The 20278-nt window shown below is 34.7% G+C and overlaps 1 protein-coding gene across 1 annotated transcript in view; it reads left to right on the forward strand.

Moving 5' to 3' along the window:
- FBXL17 (F-box and leucine rich repeat protein 17) overlaps positions 1 to 20278 on the forward strand; it is a gene marked incomplete at its 3' end in the record, with an annotated part of 196769 nt that overhangs the window by 77229 nt on the left and 99262 nt on the right. Inside the window, exons 5-6 of the mRNA XM_080638340.1 lie at positions 6594 to 6701; positions 16515 to 16645. Coding sequence (XP_080494466.1) covers positions 6594 to 6701; positions 16515 to 16645 — 239 coding nt within the window. The remainder of the gene's footprint in view (positions 1 to 6593; positions 6702 to 16514; positions 16646 to 20278) is intronic.

A 20278-nucleotide genomic window follows, 5' to 3' on the forward strand; every position in this document is an offset into this window, starting at 1 on the left:
TGAAAATAAAAGTTAGTTTCTTCACAAAAATACTTTGATGGTCATGAGATCTGTTCTGCTAGGGTGGACAGGTTCTGTTGAATAAGCTGGGGGTTTATGTTATTTTTCTACTCATAATACCAGTTTTATAGCTGTGGGGACGTTAAAGGGGGGGAGATAATGCAGAGTAATTTTCTGTCACATAATAGTTGAATATTTGATTCATACACTTCTTACACAGGGAAGAAATATTATGTGGCTCCATCAGTAAACCACGGACCTATCTTGCAGTTGCATTGAAACATTTCTTGCTTTCTGTTCAGAGTGATACTAAATGAAAATGCTTGACCTGTGTCTCCTAGCATATGGACACACTGGTCCTTTTTATTCAGTATTATGAATTAAAGTGGATGGTTAGGATATTATTTTTAATTTTTAGAAATTATTATTCTTTTTAAACAGTTTTCCCATAACATTTTGTGAATACACAGTATCTCTGATGTGTGGTTCTCATTTGTAATACAGGAGCATTATGTGTCTGCAAATGAGTATATATTTTTTACAATTTTCTGAAATTTTAATAATTTTAAATTTAATAATTAATAAAAAAATTTAATAATGCTTATCAGGTTATGAGTAAATGCAGTTTGAGGAAAGATATAGAGGGTTGTTTTTGTTTGGAAGCAGTTTTTTGCAAAGCCAGAAAAAAAAACCATTTTCATAGAATTATAGAATCATAGAATAGTTAGGGTTGGAAAAGACCTTAAGATCATCTAGTTCCAACCTCCCTGCCTTGGACAGGGACACCTCACAGTAGACTCTGTTACTCAGGACTCCTTCCAACGTGGCCTTGAACACTGCCAGGGATGGAGCTAGAAGAGCAATATTTTATAAGCTGAAAAATTGCTTTTGCAACTTTATTTGCATTTTGCAACAAACAAATTGTGGTGTGCTGATAGGCTTGTTCAATGAAAGTACATTCAAACTGTACTTTGTGTTAATGGGTATCAGAGATAATTTATATTGAGATTTGAGATTTGTTTTCTAACCCAGACATTTAAACCAGTTGGAAAATAGTAGGTGTCTGTAGTTATCTATTATTTCATACTTAATATGTTCCAAGTGTGGTTTTCGGTTTAGTATTAAATAATTCAGGGGATAAAATAGATCAAAATTGGAAGAGGAACTAATCTGTTTTGATGGCTGTGTCTTTCGTAGCGAGAAGAGAATAAGACTAAGCAGTGATAACTCTGTGCCCTAGTTGATGTTACCAGAATGTAACAACATTAGGCCAGCTGGTAAATGCAACATGAAATACTTCTTTCAGAATACTCCTTTCAACTCTTTACATTAGTCCTTATGCTCTTGTCTATCTTTTCTTCTGATATTGTGGACATATAGTAATGCTATCTCCTAAGCTTGGTTCTGCATTTTGGCAGAGCGTCTGTCTGCTCCTCAGCTAACTTGATAAATTGTAGCCAATCAAATAGTGTAATCTGTTGTTAATAAATTGTGTTATTAAAACGAGGTTTTAATATCTTGTTTATTAAATAAGGTTAGAAACTAGTGAGTGCCCTAGCATATTTAGTGGAATCTTAAGATTAAATCTGTAAGTAAATAATTTTGAGTAAAGCAGCCTCCTCTAGAAGTGAATTTAAAAATGAAAATGAATTTGTATTTTAATTCAAAAGTGGTTAAAGTGGTTAAATTAAAACAATTTGCTTGTAAATTCTTACTCTGTGGACTAGGAAGGTATGTGTAATCTTAAATGTAAATTTAGTAGTGTAAAATTTACTAGTAGTTAGCTTCTAGTGTAACCTTGTGATTGTGTTTGACCTTCTGTTAAAAAAGTAATTTTAAAACTGTTAGTCAATAGAAAGGCAATGTCATCTTTTTCTGTCTGGTGAAAAAGAATCAGAGAATCATAATTCTTTGCGATGACTAGCCTTTTATTTCCATCTTCACCCTTTGATAAAATAGAATAAATTCAACAACTTTTACCTTGCATAATAATAAGCTGTTGGTGGTTGCATTTTAGCATTGCAGTGGCAATACAAATTTTAAGCTAAGCCGGAAGAACCTATTTAAATATTTCCATATAGCCAGACAGTTACTCTCAAAACTGTTTCATCTCTGTGATCTGCTATTTAGTTTTTATTTAATGATATTTAGTCTTTCCTGCTGATAGAAGAGTGGTAGTCTGGATGCTTTTTGTTTATGAAAGGTACAGATCTTTCTGTATATGAGCAATCTCATTGATTTATGGTTCTTTTTTTTTTTTTGTTATATGTTACATCCTTATATTGGGCTGTATGTATCCCTGTATGTAAGTTGGTTCACCTGTAAACTGGTGCACTGAGTTAGTCCAGGATAAATGCCTTTGCTTCGTGTGATATGCCTGTATACGATGAAATGAATACATTTCAGGAGTTTCGGTAAAAGAGTAAAACAAAAGTTATGCCTGAGGTTAGCCTAATTTCATGTCCTGGTCAGTTACTGCATGCAAGGATTTTAGGGAAAACAGACCAGGGAAAATGCGTATTGTTTGAGTATGTGATATAAAACACAGATTTGGAGGCCCTAGCTACGTGGTCCATGCAGGGCAGATTCCTGAGTGGGCCTTGGCATGTAGTATATAATAATGCACAGGTAAGGTAGTTTTAGGCCTGAATTAGCATATGAGCTCTTTGTAAACATATCTCTGTTCAAACATAAAACTGAATTTTACTAAGTCCTCCCTAGCCCTTCCCTTCTTCCTGTGCTGCGCAAAAATAAGTGAGGTTAAGCTGGTGTCTGATCAAGGCTTATGGAGTAAGGAACTGGGAGAAAAGGGTTTCTTCTACCATTAGTGCTGACTTGTGCAGTGCATACTTATATGGCAGACTGACTGCTTACATGAGAACATATTTTACTCTGGCAGAGTTATCCTACTAGGTGTCTTTCTTCTGAGGAATATTTTACATACTTTGCATAGTTTTATTTATGTATATTATGTGGAAGAAATGGCACATTAAATTTACTGAGACTGCAGTCCACCTGTTTAAATAAGAGAACATGGTGTTCATTCTGTGGCAGTCACTATTTGTATTCCTGTCTCTCTCTGAGTTACTTCAGTTTGAGATTCTCATTTTAGTTACAATGTAAGTGGCTTGTATTGTTGTACCTCAGAATTTCTTTTTGAATTACTGTCTTTGCTTCAGAGCTGTTCTAATTTGCTCCCTCGATTATTGAATAGAATGTGAAATAAACTAATACTTAAAGACTAACTCAGAATAGTCAAAATATGGTATTTCTGTAAAACAATGAAGAACTGGAATTCATATATTATAGGCTACAATACATGAAAAGAAAATTATTAAACCATATCTCAATCATAGATCTTTTTAATAGGAGCAAAATCTGTGCCATTAGTTCCAGACCAGCGTATTTCCCATTCACAGTGCTTTAGTGCATAACTTATAAATCTGTCCTCATCATCCTCTATTACTTTTTCAAAACAAGACTAACATCAAGCAAGACAGGATGAATGAAAGTCAGTGAAGGTCGACTAGACAATCCAATTATTGAAGGTTCTTGGAAGAACAGTGCTGTGATCTATAAAGGAATTGAGTGTGAATTTCTGTATCTTTGTTGACAAGGGTCACTTCTGTAGAACTGCAATATATTTTCTATGGTATTGTGGTTTTAGATTATTCCAGTCAAACTTGTTCCTATAGCACATCTGAATTTCAGTTGTTTATATTCTAAAATTCTGTATTCTATGTTCTATTACTTTGCAGAAGATTATATTTATAATACAGGCTCTTAAGGAAAATGTACTATACGGTTACATATTGCATTACAAAAAGCAGTGTTAAAGATTGCGTAGTTGTGTAATACATGCTATTGCTAATTTTCCACACCTTTTTTTTCATCAGTTACTTGCCTTTTATTCTGCAGAAGAGGCCATCTCTTGGGAGCATAGAACACTTTGTGTACAAAAGTATACAATCACTTTTGTACAGTAAAAGAGATTACTATTTCTGGTAACTACTTATAGTAGAAGTAGTGAGCTGACCAGCATGTTTTAGTTTAAATGTGAAAGTTCAAGTATGTGTATAAGCCATCTGTGCTAGACACTTCAGACGATAAAACAGAAGAAAGTTTAGTTGAGCAAAAGAATAGTTGTTTTCAATCTTAGGGACTGACTTGAGCTTTAAATTTGGCTTTGTTCCTTTATTTCAGATATGTCTGAAACTTACCTGCTGGTTTGCTCTTTCTTTTTTGTCCCCTATATGGATAGGTCTAATGAAAAATAATACTTCTACATACTAAACCTTGTTTTATTATGGGTTTTTTTTTGGGTCATACGTAAATCAGGACATATTATAGTATTCAGTGACAAATTATATCTGAAGACTAATAGGTAAATGTACTAGACTATGCTGCACATGTTTATAAATAAATTCCAAACTAGTACATGCTCTTACTGTTCTCCGCCCCTGCCAAAAACAGAACAAAAAGACTCAATTTAGATGGTATTTTGTACCCTGCCATCAGATACTTAGCTTACAGGCTTTTTTATCTGGTGTTTCTATACATCTTACATTTATTCTGTGGGAAGCCATTCCTGTGAAATTGCTTGTGTGTATATATGTATGTATATAGAGAAATATGTATTTTCCTTCCCAACTAATACAATTGCAGGAGAGTGTGATCCTGTGTTAAGAGTAGCTAACCAAACAGAATATCAAGTGGCCTTCATTACAGGCTGTGTAGGAATCATGTTACTAAAATATCAATTGCTATGAATGACATAGGAAAAAAGAAGTAATATATTCCTAGGTACTGGACTACTGGTGTAGTAAAGAATGTGAAATGACACATAGGAGCTGAAAAAGAAGTAATATGTTCCTACGTACTGGACAACTGGTATAGTAAAGAATGTGAAGTGACAGTGCTGATTGAGAAAATTTTTACATTGTTTCCCAATAAAAGTTGAAGTCAGCTTCTGCAGCTGGTGGATTTTTATTAACTGACAGCGAAGGACAGGATCTTTTACTGAACTGAGCTTAAAGACAGCAACAGTTTCAATGCTTTGCTATTTTATTTATAAATCAAGATTTAAGAACAGAAATTGCTGTTTGCAGTAGCAAAATGCCTACGTGAAGTCGTGATTTCTACAACAGTAATTGTAAAGTATATGCAGATAATGCCCGACTACTTCTGACAGATTGTAAACAATTTTTCTAAACCTGGAAAATACAGAGGTAATGAAGAATTTTTTTCTGACTAGGTAGGTGATACATATCTAACGAGCACTGAAAAGGTTTTCTGCTAATCTGTGAACTGTTTATTTATATCTATACATAATCTACTACAACTACAACTTTCACCAAAACTATTTTTTCGCACATTTTATTTAGAATGCAAAATATTCCATGGTATGAACAGTGAAGTGACATGTTAGGCAAGTGGGAACTGTGAATAAAGGTGGTTCACAGCACAGAAGGTGTAAAGTTCCTGTGTATGTATTCACATGAGGCTAAGTTGTGGACTAGATATTTCAAAACTTGTTTTGCTTTTGAGTTCTGTGATAACAAGAAGATATCCTTACAAACCTGGAATGTCCTTAGCATTCAGGATTTATGATTCCAGATACAGTGAGACATTCCTGAGCAGTGTCGCTGCCAAATACAGGTTTTGTCCTAAAATCAAGATAGAATTTTGCATTGTTGTCATTTGCACTAGGTGAGGGGAGGATGAAGGGGAGAGAGAAGGGAAAGAAAGAAAAGAAAAACCAAACAAAACCCCCCCCAATGAACTTGTATAAAAGCTGGTATGCAGGTGCATTAAGTATACCCACGTCAATTCTTCACAAAGTTCACAAAATACTGTCCTTTTAAATAGTCTACGTACAAGGCATTACATTTATGTGATGGGTTGTGTTTCACAGTTACAAAAGTTTGTTAGACAAACTTAATTATAAAGAAACAAAACAGGTGTAGAAATAAATAAATTACAATAGTAAACTAGGTAGCATCTCCGTTCAGCTGATAACTGACATGGGTGTATTACCAAGATATATGTCTTATATGGGGGAAACGGATGGAACACTGCATTTAAGTTAAAATCATCAATTGTTTTGTTGTAGTAAAAATGCTTGCAAAAGGAATATAGACTTAAGCTACCACATAATTCAGATTCTATGCGGTCAGCGATCAGTATAGCATGAGATTGCAGGATCGTAGTAACGTATTTTTTTTAGTATTTTTAATATTTTTATGTAGTTTATGAGAATGGTGGATAGGATGGTCTCTTGGGTTACTTACAGGATGACAATAATATTTGAATTTGGAGCCATCATTCTCTCACTTCTTCGTATTCTTTTCCTCCTCTAAGAAGGTGATTTCCTTTTGCCAGAAATTACATTTTCCTTCTTCTTCATGCACATGTATAGATGTGTGTGCATACCTAGTGTTTTCTCTTGAACTCTTGAAATAAATAATAACAGTGATAGCAATAACGAAACTATTAATGAGCAGCTTGCTAGTGTTACAGAGAAACTGCTTAGACTGTGTTAATTATGTGCTTGTATCAGCTATTCAACTATTATCTGTGTATCTTTGCCACAGGTGACAGATCAGTCAGTGAAAGCTTTTGCTGAACATTGTCCAGAGCTACAGTATGTTGGTTTCATGGGCTGCTCTGTAACATCGAAAGGAGTCATTCACCTCACCAACGTAAGTATCGTACTCCTTTTTGCTGGTCATTGGTGTGTTTGACTATTGCCAAACCATAGGTATCAGCTAGGCTAAGTTTATACTATGATGGATAACACTGTTGTAAGCAGAAGTATGACAAAACAAATGAACTTTGCAGTATTTGAGCAGACACGTTCCAATTTCCCTATGTAAAAAGCCTGTCACAAAAACATATTCAAGGGATGAAACTTTTTCCTAGAAATAACAATACTGTTCAGGTCAAAAGTCTTTAAAATGACTCCAGATTCCATTGCAAACAAACCAAATATCTATAATTGAAAGGGGAAAATTTGTAGTGCGAAAGATTTAGACACTTTTTATATATCCATCTTTGTATTTTAACATAGTGTTACTGATACATTTTATTTTCTTCCCTTTTTCTTTTCTGTAAGAGGAGTGATGTGTGAGAGAACTAACTTAAGTAAATGTGCAGGAAATAATGGAAGCATTCAATAAAAGTAATGACTTGGGTGAGGTAGACAAACAGCATATTAATTAAAATTCGTAACTGAAAGTAAATCCAGAGATCATGCAAACATCACAGAGAAAAGAGGAAAATAATCAGGAATAGATAAATTAGTATTTTTAGCTAAGATTTATTTTTTTTTAAAGTTCAAATAGGAAAATGAAACTTATTACAGCTGGTAAAGCTGACTGTAGAAATTGGTATTGGTAGAATATGAAAAGTTCTGGTAAACAGAAAAATAAACATAGAAATGTGGGTCCTGAGGGAACTGATGGATGAAGTTGCCAAGTGATAATCCATCATATTTGAGAAGTTGTGGCAGTCTGGTGAAGTTCCTTCTGACTGAGGAAGAAGAAATCTAACCCCATTTTTAAAAAGGGAAACAAGGAAGATCCAGGGAAGTACAGGCTAGTCAGTCTCACCTGTCTGTTCCTGGCAAGATCAGGGACTAGATCCTCCTGGATACTATGCTAGGGCGCATGGGCAATAAGGGAGTGATTGATGACAGCCAGCACGGCTTCACTAAGAGCAAATCATGCCTGAAAAATTTGATGGCCTTCTATGACTGGATTATAGCATTGGTGCATTAGGGAAGAGCAACTGGTGTAATTGACCTGAACTTAATGCAAAATATTTGACACTGTTCCACACAACGTGCTTGTCTCTAAATGGGAGAGGCATGGATTTGACATATGGACCACTTGATGGATAAGGCATCACCTGGGTGGTCACACTTAAGAGTTGCGATTAACAGCTTGAGTCCAAGTGGAAATCAGTGGCGAGTGGTGTTCCTCAAGGGTCAGTATTGGAACTGGTGATGTTCAGCATCTTTGTTGGTGACATGGGTAGTAGGATTGATGCACCCTCAGCAAATTTGCTAGTGGCACCAAGCTGTGTGGTGTGGTTGATACGCTGGAGGGAAGGGATGCCATCCAGAGGGACGTTGACATGCTTGAGAGGTGAGCCAATGCCAACCTCCTGAAGTTCAACAAAGCCAAGTTGCAAGGTCCTGCACCTGGGTTAGGGCAACCTCAGCACAAATACAGGCTTGGTGGACAATGAATTCAGAGCAACCCTGAGGAGGACTTGGGTGTGTTGGTTGATGAGAAGCTAAACATGAGTGTACGCATGCAGCCCAGAAAGGCAATTGTATCCTGGGCTGCATCAAAAGATGCATGACCAGCAGACTGAGGGAGGTGATCCTGCCCCTCTACTCTGCTCTTGTCGGACCCCAGCTGGACTACTGTGTGCAGTTCTGGGGCCTTCTACACAAGAAGGACGTGGACCTGTTGGAGTGAGTCCAGAGGAGGCTATGAAGATGATCAGAGAGCTGGAGCACATCTCCTGTGAAGACAGGTTGAGGTAAGGCTTGTTCAGCCTGGAGAAGAGAAGGCTCTGGGAAGACCTTATAGAGCAGCTTCCAGTGTCTAAAAGGGGCCTACAAGAAATCTGGAAAGGGAATTTTTACAAGGGCTTGTAGTGACAGGGCAAGGGGAATGGCTTTAAACTGTCAGAGGGGAGAGTTAGATTAGACATTACGAAGAAATTCTTCAGTATAAGGGCAGTGAGGCCCTGGCACAGGTTGCCCAGAGAAGCTGTTGCTGCCCCATCCCTGGCAGTGTTCAAGGCCAGGTTGGACTGGGCTTGGAGCAACCTGGTCTAGTGAAAGGTGTCCCTGTCTGTGGCAGGGGCTTGTAAGTAAATAATCTGTAAGGTCCCTTCCAACCAGAATTGTTCTGTGGTACAATGAAGAATTTTTTTATGATGAGGGTGGTTGGAACAGGTTGCCAGAAGGTTGGTAGATGTCCCATTCCTTCAAACATTCAAGCTCAGACTGAACGGGACTCTCAACAACCTGATCTTGTTGAAGATCTCCGTGCTTGTTGTAGGGGGCTTGCACTATGTGACCTTTAAAGGTCCCTTCCAACCCAAACTATTCTATGATTCTGTGATATAATGTCTTCTGTTAAAGTTTGCTACATACTCTTTTACATACAAGTGACTTTCTGTGCACAACAAGATGGTATATTTTTATTTATTTGTTGTCACTTTAAGCTGAGGTATATATAGAGGCAAGTGGGATGATGTGATTTATTGAGGGGAAAAAGAGTAGGGAATTTTTCCCAGTCAGAAGTGACTGGGAAGTTGTATTGGAATTCGGGCTTTTTTACACTAAAGCTATTGACAAATGATACCTGGTTAATTCTGCCAAAGTGACTTCAGTAAGTAGTGTTTCCTCCACCTTGCTTCTCTGGCAGGTGTTACTTACTTGAAGTACAGCAGGCAATGTTAACAAAAGCTCTGAATTGCACTGGAGCAGCTGACATAGACACATGTTCCATTTCTACAGTTCTTAGGATGAAATAAGCTCCAGCAGGAAGTTAAAACAAATATATAGGGAGTAGTAACACAATCTTTAACTGCTGCATCTGTCTTTTCCAGAATTCATCTTTTTTTTAGTTCTAACCACTATATATTTGTATGGTCAGTTTTGCATTGAGTTCTCAACTAGTACTTCGTAAATGCTTAGCAATAATTCCAGTCCCATGTTCTTAGAGAATATGGAATCTGTTCTTTGCTCTACATGGCCTGTGAGCGGGTCTTACAAGGCTGTGCAGAGCTACCTCCTTTTATTATTATTACTGTCTTTTCCCCCTAGTAATGTAAGCTCTCTTTAAAGTACTGGCACTTGAAAATTCTGAATTACGGCACTGCTGAAACACAGAGATTTTTAATAGCAAAATGTGGGTTATGTAGTGAAAATGAGAATTCTAGAAAAAGAAGAAACATTCAGGACATACTTTCATTATTTTTCTACTGAATATACTGACATTCAAAAAAATTTGCTTCTCGAGCAAAACCATGTTATCACACTAGTACCTTTTTACCTTAAAGTTATTATAAACTACGAAAAATGCACCTGATGCAAATAATCATTATTGGGTAAGATGAGAGGCACTGCTTATATATACACTGGGAGAGAGAAAGGGAAAGAAGGAGTGTGCATATGCAATTCACACTTAAACTCCCAGTTGAAACCAGTGGTTCGGTTCTCATGACCGAGAATGTTTTACTTTGCTTTGTAGCTGTAATGTGTCAAAACAGTGTTGAAAAAGATCTGAATGATCTGTTCTATGACATTAGAAAAATTACACCAACATTTATCAACTTTGTTTCCATGAAAGAGGGAAGAATATGTTGTGGATATACTGTTGTAGTTTTTACCTTCTGTTTTCATTACATCCGCAATTACTGTTTCTTTGTTTCATATTTTTTTTTCTGACTTGCTTTATTATTTACTTGCCTTTCCCTATGTTATTTTTTTTTTCTTGTTTTCTCCCTGTGAATCCTTGGACAACATCTTGACAGAAAAAAGTTCTAATTTATTCTTCTAATCACTTGTACATGAAGACATTTTATCTAAGAATTATTTTTTTGGAATAATGTGATCTTTACTCTTTGTTTATCTCATAATTGTTACCCTACAGACATGTCCAATCTAACTCAGTCTGAGTTGATGGCCAGTATGAAGTCAATAAAAATTCTGATGTATAGAGCAAATATTTACGACTCATTCAGTGCAGGCATTATCAGCTTGACAGATACAAAATGATAATCTACACATGACAAGGCTGATTTTACAAGAGCCTTTTCTAAAGGTACTGTATGGTCCTTTTCTTTAGTAACTGCTTTGTTTTGACACATAGTGCTCTGCTTTATGCTTTTTTTTAGTGGTAACATTTTGGCGTACCTTCTAATCTTAAAAATTATCATGCTTCCTAACTAGGAACATGATCACTCTTCTTTGACAAGATCTAGAGAAAACAGTTTTTTAATCAATTTATGTAATGAACTATATTTCATAAGCTGGCATATGATTTATTTGAGTCTGTCTGAATTTAATAAGATGTCCTTTTAAGTGATAGTCTTCCAATCATAGGAAAAAGCCATTAAGGATTTCTGAACATAGGGATTCTGGAAGATTCTTCATGAGGATTGGGTTGGCACTTTAAATGATGTGGTGCTATAGATTGTGTATGAGAACCTTTTTAACATCTTGTCAAACTGAAGCTGATCATTTTGCTGAATGAAGTTAATGGTGTCCTTCCTAAGAGGTACTTTTTCATAATTTTTAAGAATTTGGTATTCTACCTCTGCAGTTTCTAACTACGTAACTGCAGTTTCTTTTAAGTTGCAATGAAGTAAAAACAGCAGTGCAGAGAAGACTGAATGCATGGTTGAAAGGGCTTCAGTGCTCTGTGAGTGTGTGAAACTTTCCAAAAGTTTCTGAATTTACTTGAATAAATAACACAAAGAGAGAATCAGTGATACTGTAATTCATCAGCAACTTTTGGAGTTTCTAAACTGGAAATAAATCTTGTGAAGCGGGTAGTATATGTGTTCATTATATGTGTATGCGAGTAGCTCTTTCACAATGGATCTCAATGTTAGAAAGGAGGACAGTATGTTTATTTTTATAGCATAACTTGTAAAAAGTATGCATGCAATATGTAAAAAAAAATTATTAGCAGTCGTGGAAGAAGTAGCAGCTTTAGTACAAAAGTAATTCACTTTCCTATTGTATTTTGCTATGCTACAATACAAAGCAAAGGAATCTATTAAATAAATTTTTTCTTTAATTATGTTTTCAACGCTCTTCTCATGCATCATTTTTTACAAATACCTGCACTCTTTGAAATGGACTTTTCCAGTTTGTTTTTTGTAAGTGATGCAAATTAAATCTGGGATTATAAGACAGGTTTTTAACATTTATTTCTTATTCAAGCAATGGGAGCTCGATGTTCTGCAGTATTGTAAAAAATTGGAAGTTGTGAATATGCAGAACATTAGATCAGTCTATGGGAAAATAGTGTTTTCTGAAACCATTCAATCATTTTCCAGTTCTTTAAACCATGTATGATTATTGTTTCAGGAGCACAGTATATCTCAGTAATATAGTTCAGTTACTTCAGCTCTTAAGTAAAATTAGTGGATGTGACTTTTTAAAAAGTAGTTTATAAATTATATTGACATCATCATAATAAGAGAATATGATTTATAATTTTTTCAGGTTGCTGGTTTTTATTTCCTGTGATCACACATGTGCTTTGGGGGACTTACATCAGAGAGCTGTTTATTCCCTGAAGGCACATATACACATAGAGTGTCAAGAAAATGAAGCTTAATTAGCAAAAGATGTGAATTTAAAGCTCATTAAGTTCTTATAAGCACATTATTTCAGAAATAATTTGGCCGTAGCTCTGAAGAGGATTGATCTTCTGTGAATTGTTTAGAGGTGGACATGGAAGTGTTAGGTTTGGACTCAATCTGAAAGGTCTGTTCCAACCTAAATGATTCCATGATTCTGTTCTATGACTGTTAAGGAAGCATATCTCTACAGGAATTGTGGAAGCATGTGCAGAACAGAAGAAAAAAGAAAAATAATTAGTGGTCGACCCCTACAATAATAGTAAATATTCATAGGAGTTAATACATCAACACTGAAAAATTACCTGTCATCACAATGGTAATAGTAATTTTTCATCATCTAAAGTGTATGAAATTTATCCTAAACATGAACAGTCTCAAATCAGGCATATTTTCCCCTTCTCCCATTTGTGGTAGTTTTCAAATGCTCTAGCTTCTTGATTAGCCTTGCACGTATTTTAATATTACAAGTTCCAGTAATCAAAACGGAAGTCTTAGGAATTCCATAACATTCAGGCACACAAATAGCATGATAATCTCTGAATCTTTAAATATACCAACCTCCATAAAATTTCATTTAAATCAACCAACAAAAGTGTCTGAAGCTCTGTTTTTCAAAATTTCTTTGTCCAAAACCATTTTGTGATCTAAGTGGTTCTTTTGCATCTGTCATTCACACTGAAACAATTCCCTTTTAGTACATTTTAATAGGCAATTTCCTCACAAAACCTTTACTTCCTGCACTGTAAATTTTCTGTCTGTTAAGTGGGACTGAGAGGAAGGGACCAATACTGTGTTCCATTCTAATCTCAATCATCTAACTATATTCACTCTGAAATGTAAATGCTTTTATTACACTGTCTTATACAATTTTAACACTGGATCAATATTTAGTCATTTCAGCAAGGTTGGGTATATGAGTAGCATGCAATTTGCTTAACTGTTCTTCCTTTCTCATTTCTTTTATTTTTTATTTCGTACTTTTAAGCCCTTTGCCTATTATTTGCATCATCTGTTTTATTATCACATTAAGTACTACTTTTTCAGTTAGAACATTTTGCCTGCTGGAGCAGAGTTCCAAGTTTAAATTCTGCTCAAGCTGAGCATTCTTTGTTGAGCTATATAATTAAGAGTTAAATACTCAATCTGAGGGCACAAGGGTGAATAATGTCTTGCATCTGGGTTGTTGTTCTTTCTTTGTTAATCAGTTTTCTTCATGCAGCAATACCATTTTATTGAGCAATTTAAAGGCCATTCTTCTATGGATATTCATACTCTTCTTTATGTCAGAGAATATCCTTTTCCCTTGGAAAAATGCTGATGTAAAGCATGTTTTTTTAATCTCAAGATTTATGTATGCACTGAAGATTTGAACATCCCAACTGTCCAGTTGTCTGCTTGGAGGTAGAATATAGAACTCAGGTATTTTTTCTTGCCACTTTTTTATAATACTAGTGATTAATAAAGGAATAAGCACTGTAGCATTATCCCCTTACAATACTTTATAGGTAAAATTTAAAATAGGACATTAGTGTCCATTTTAATGAAATATGGTTGCACACACATTTGTAGCAGTTCTTTGACCTGTAATATGTTGATACCGCTGATTTAAATAGGCAGAGGGGTATTCTTTTCACCTATCATGTTCAGATTGATACAACATTGTTTCAGAAGGTCCAGTACTTAATGGGAATGTGTATCCAGTTCTGTAGATCTTGACAGTCAGTCAGTTATGTGAAGTGGCAATAGTGAGGTTATATAGATCAAATTATACTTCAGGACTTCGTATCAGTTTAAGCAATCTCTTCAAACTTCTAAGACAGTAAGATTTTCTGAATCGAGTACATTATGCCTAATAAAAAGAATTTACCTACCAAGTAGGTCAGGTGTCAGGTAGGCTGTTTAAAATGAATAAATGTGACAGTAAAAAAGGCAAGTGATGGTTGAGTTACTGCGTATTGAATATAACCATTGATAGAACGAGGGAAAGAAACAATGAGGGAATGATAATTCTCTGGTGATGGTAAAGGATAAAATCTACCTTGGAAACCCTATTAATTTGGTCAAGAGGAGTACTAGGAATTCAGTTTCGGTTTTAAGTCTATCCATACAACGCAAAAGTGTTGTGATTTGGTTTTTAGGTTTGTTTTTTGTTGTTGTTTTGTTTTGTTTTCCTTTTTGGTGGTGTTTTTTTCATTAGGTTGGTTGGGGCTTTTTGTGATTTTTTTTTGTTTGTTTTTTTTTGGTTTTTTTTGGGTTTTTTTTTCCTGGGAAATTGCAAATTCCTTCTTCTGTATCTGCTATTGTCTCAGTGAGGTAGATACTGTACTGTTATCTCTTACCTAATTTGAAGTCATGTTAGTTAAACTGTTATTAAAGAAAGCAATGACCTAGTGTAAGTCCAGATTTTTTTAATCTGGAAGTAGTAATACTGAAAGAAGAATCTCACTTGCTTATAAGAAAAGTGTGGTCCTTAAAGAAAGCATATTTTAGTTAAAAATTCTGTGTGCTTTTTATAGTTTTTTGTGGGGTTTTGTTTGTTTGTTTTTAAATGGGAAGATGTTTTACCTGTCTTTGAGATCTCCTGGTAAATATTTGTTTACTGTCATAGAACATATGCATTGTTGCATTGTCCAGTAGGTATATTCCCAATGTCATAGGCACTGGCCATGTTATTGCCAACATGGTATAAAGGACGAAGTATCTAATGTGAATAGCTGTATGAAGATGAAGAAAATTCCAGTTGCTCTAAGTTTTTACTTCTCTTTGTAATTTATGCAGAAAAAATGAGGGATAGGCTGTGAGCTTTTTTGGGGTGCTTAGCAGGTAAGTCCTTTAAACTTCCTGGTAAAGCAGTACCTATAAAATGCAGAGAGACAGAGCTTGTAAAATCTGTCCGTTTTACCAATGCTTTTCTCCCTAATAGCCAAATAAGATTATCAGAAGTTCAGTGGGATTAAAACAAACACCTCCACAGTACACCTGGGGTAATATCCTAATAATAGGAATATTATTGTCCTATAGACATACCCTGCAGTTGTTTCTCGGTGGTCAGGTTCCTTAATTTTATGCTTGTTCTGCAGGATTTTTGTAAGCAGTAATGGTTTATCTTCAGCTTCAGTTTCGAGAATGTTAAAACTTCTGGAACAAAACACCACTGCACCAATTTCTGTAGAAGAAATTTCTGTTAAATACACTGACTTAATAATTAGCTACTGAAGTGGACCAATTATATGATCTCAGTTGTATGCCTTTACTTAATCAAATCCTTTGTGACTTAAATCACTGAATAGGATTATTTTTTTCTCTCTCACAGGGAAAGTAAATTTAATTAAGGTGTCAGTATTACCTAATGAAATTATTTTTCAGAGTATGACAGAGATTCTTTCAGACAGCTTAAAAAGCAAACAGCACTTGGAGGTTATTATGACTAAACTGATCCGTTGTTTAGGGATACCACAGAAATCTGTAAAAATTTTCTCCTTTTGAATCCATAGCTCATAAAAATAGTAAGATGGTTTTGTTTGCTTTTTAAGGACATTGTAATGATTAACAGTAGTAATAAATCAGATTAATCAGTGCAAAAATCTTAATTGTATTGTTCTGTGACTACAACTTTTGTTGTTCAGAATATCCAAGTTAGTATTGATGGCTGAGCAGGTAAGACTACAGTATAAATATTGTATTTTCCAAGGAGTTTGTAATATTTACTTAGTTTGAAAGCCTTAGACTCTGGAGTCTTTAATCACATGCATTTGAATCTAAGCACAGATGTGTTCCTTTGATGCCATATTTTTCTTATAATTAAATGAGTTGGTGTGTTACCTTGGTATTTATATTCCATATGGCTAGAAGGAGGAAGGCCTAGGTCCCTTTGTGGATGTTTTGGTCCATGAGTGAGAATGTCTTGATTTGATAGAGTAATTGAGTGACTGAATTCCAAATTTGCTAAAGTTGGATTCTATTAGTATTTATTTTCTTTTTGTGAAAAATATAGTAATCTTATCTTTCTTGACTATTTTGCACATATTATATGTGATTCCAAAAAGTTTAACAGGTTTTATAACAGTCATGTAGTGAACAATTTCAGATTATTTCTATCATTTTTGTCTTCATAGCTGAGAAATCTTTCCAGCTTGGATCTGCGTCATATCACAGAACTGGACAATGAAACCGTGATGGAAATAGTAAAGAGATGCAAAAACCTTAATTCCCTCAATCTGTGTCTGAACTGGATCATTAATGACAGGTAACTTTCTTAGAGGATCTAAAGCCAGTTGAAAATAATTCCTTATGGCTCAGAGAGTGGAGGAAATAAATGAAAGGAAGCAGTTTTTTCTGCATGCTTATTCTTGCTTGTTTTGGGTAAATCATCTAAACACATATTTTATAGAGTGAATATTTCTGTTAGTAGGGAAAAGTTTAGTTATATGTGGATGGCAGCACTAATCTGTTTCCTGTAAATTTCATGCGAATGTTCTCTTTACTGTGTGTGATTGGAATGTACAATTGCAGTTATGACTCCTTCAGTAGTTAGCCAGGATTTAAACAGATTTATATGCATACTAACAGTAAATCATATTTTTGATTACATAAGGAAAAATAAACTGCTTGTGGGTTAAGTAGTGGAATTAATATCTTTTTTAGAAAGAAACAAATCCTTCATGTTTTTGGCAAAGAGACTGTCTAGAATGAGGCTGAAAGAATAAGTAGGTGTTACCTTAGGCTTTTCCTTTTGATCAGAATGCCTCCTATCCTGCTGTATTCCCTTTTTTTTATCAAGTAAGATTAAGTAAATGCACACAGATGCTGTATAGTTATATAGATGAAAAATGAAAAATATTGAGAATTGAAGAAACAGAGGCTTCCTTTTAAATGAGAAAATTGAGCTAAGCCACTACCTCAGGGTATATAGGAAAAAACATTTTTAATTATGTTTAGTAGATTGTTTTATTATAACTTGTTCCTTAAACAAAAAGGAATAGACTGTTTTGCAGTTTTACTTCTTCCTTATGGTTACAGATTTCTTTCTAAAATTCTCTCTTTCAGAGTTTTCTGAAGTCTTTAAGGATGTTCTAAAGCGTAAATGAGCTTAAACTTTGGTGAAAGTGTAATGTTCTAAAAATACTAAAATTGAAATTTGTTAAATAGGAAGTACCATTGAACTTTGACTATAGCTCTGTTTAGCCTGTTTTTTGGTTTTGTAGGTTTAGGTCAGACCCTTATCTGAACTTCACTGTGGTTATAAAAGCATTTAGTTGCCTCATATCTCTCTGTCTGTAGAGAAATATACATATTTTCATATTCAGAATCAGGCTACTGTAATGGAAAACTTTAAGCAAGTCAGAAAAAATACTAAGAAGAAGAATAATATAAATTTAAAAGACAGTCACTTTTCAGGTTTTAATTAAAGTACTTTAAAATGTTATACCTTTCTGACTGAGCATTTTGAGTAGGATAGCTTGTTAAATGTGATCCAGACTGATGTCAAACAGTTGTTGAAATTACTTTACTAGAATTACTAGAATAAAAAGTATACATTTTCATTATATTCATGTAACTGTAAAACTTCATGTTGAATATAGTTAGAATTATGAAGCTTAACAAGAAAATGAAACCTTTTCCAGCAATTACAGATGGCCTGATGTTATATCTGACTTTTAGATTGTTGACATTTATCTCTGTAGTTCTTTCTATTTTGTGTTTGTTTCTGGTCATGCCTGTCAGTACTTTTCCAACCTTTAAAACTTGACTACAAATTTAAGTTTAATTATTCAAATTAGCTCTAGATAAAAGCAAACAGAGATTTTAGAAAATAACTGATGCATTTGTCAAATCTTATTCACAGGCAGGTATTTGATAATTCAAGTGTTCTTCCTGTTTTAAAAGTGAGATGAAGCTCTAAAAACTAGTCTTAACTGAATAAAGTTATTTCCTCTACTCCTCTTAAATGCGGAATTACGAATTGCTGAAAAGTATATAAAAAACCATGATACATCCACTGGGCTTTAATCAATGTTGACACTAGTTCAACAGAGTATTATGAGTGTATTGTCTTTGAGGATATTAGTCATCCTTTGGAAGTTCGCATGATTGTTCAGGTGCTTACCTTGTGTAAAAACGTAAGTTAGTTTAAACTAAATATTAATTTATTGATGACTTAAGGCAACATGAGTTTTATTTTGGGGTATTTTTTATTTTTTATTTTGGAGATTTGCAGAACATCTGAAGATTGTTGAGAGTAAGCTATGGTTGTGACTTGGAGACAGATATGCGGTATCAGCATGGCACAGTAAAATAGCAAGTAATGTTGGTTCATGAACTTGTAGTAGTTATCACTAACTGCCATCAGAGTTTTGATAAATGATGTGAGGAAAATAAGCATTATGTACACCTCCCTGAGCTTTCAGCAGAAATGGGAAGTCTAGTTTTGTTCTAATTATACTACTTTTGAGAATACTGGCCTTCTGTACAGTGCTTTCATGAAATATGGTGGATAATCCATAGTAAATGCTGTAATAAGACAGTCTCCCCATACTGTAATGATAAAGACTTGTTAGTGAGAAGCCTAAGGTGGAGGAACTTGGAAATACAGATTTCAACGAGGGTCAGGAAGTCAAAGTATGTAAGAAATTTAGAGGAAACGTGGTAAATGGTTGGAGGCCAGACCATAAGCCTGGAAGCAAAAATGTTTGTGCAGCAGCACAGTCAGGAGAAAGGAGCATTTTCTCCTTTGAAGAGGCTGATCTGCTTTGTTCTGCTGGGTCACTAATGCAGCAACATTTTCTCAGGATTGAGCATCATACTTGTGGTCATAGAGCATATAGGGATTTCTGTGTTTAGTTAGCAGAGTAAACTGTTAATGTGGCCTTCCATAAGTTAGAAAAATATTTAAATGATGTGTGTTGACTGCCTACCATGAGTTCACATGAACCCATGTAATCAGACTTGGGAGCATCTGCTAAGGTCTGGATGTGTTTTGGGTAGAGGATACAGTGCTGAAGATGATCTCAATGGGTGATTAGCTCATTGTGTTTAGTTTCAAAGCTGCTGGTTATGTGTGAATGCCCCAACACTTCACCAGCAGACATGAGCATCAAAATAGTAGCTCAGCTCTTACAGTATGTTTTTTATAACATGCAGGATTAGTGAATGCTAAAATAATTTTCAAGAAAGATCATCAAATTAATCTTCTCTTCCTGGAACTATAAGTCTCTGCATGTTAAGTGTGAAAAGTATTTTAATAAAATTACTTCCAAAAATATATATAAAGCTGTCACCATGCTTCTATAATTTTGCAGAGGCAGAAATGTTTATTTTGTGTATGGTGACTACAAATGCTAATACAGCATCTTCGTATTTATCACCTTTGATCTGACTGAGGTTTTCCACCTCAGGAGCAGTGGTTCTTATTCCTGTCATTTTGTATAATCTGGACTTGGGGATATAGTAGAGCCTTCCAGAAAAGTAACTGTACTTTTATATAGTATTTATTATGAATCATTCTAGGTGAATACTAGCATTTCTTAATTCTAATTTAATTTAATCTTTTCAGTGTTATCTGAAAGATGATTTCCTTTGAGTTCTCTGCACATTTATCAGCTATTTAGTCAGCTACATTAGAAACCTGAACTGCATAAAAAGCTATATAATGTAACACAAATTAGTTTTACTTTTAAAATTACTTATGCTTTTGAATATCATAGTTTTTAATTAAATTTATAAAAAAAATTTGCTTCACCCTGCAGATATGTTTTGTAAAATGATTCAAGGCTGGCTTTTACATTTCAAAATAAAGCATAGAACTTGGACAGAGATAATCTGCATGCTTTGGTAAATGATCTCCTTAAAATTCTGGGTCTTTTTTCTTTTTAAGTGATTA

This window comes from Psittacula echo (genome assembly GCF_963264785.1).
Source record: "Psittacula echo genome assembly, chromosome: Z".
NCBI lineage: Eukaryota > Metazoa > Chordata > Aves > Psittaciformes > Psittacidae > Psittacula > Psittacula echo.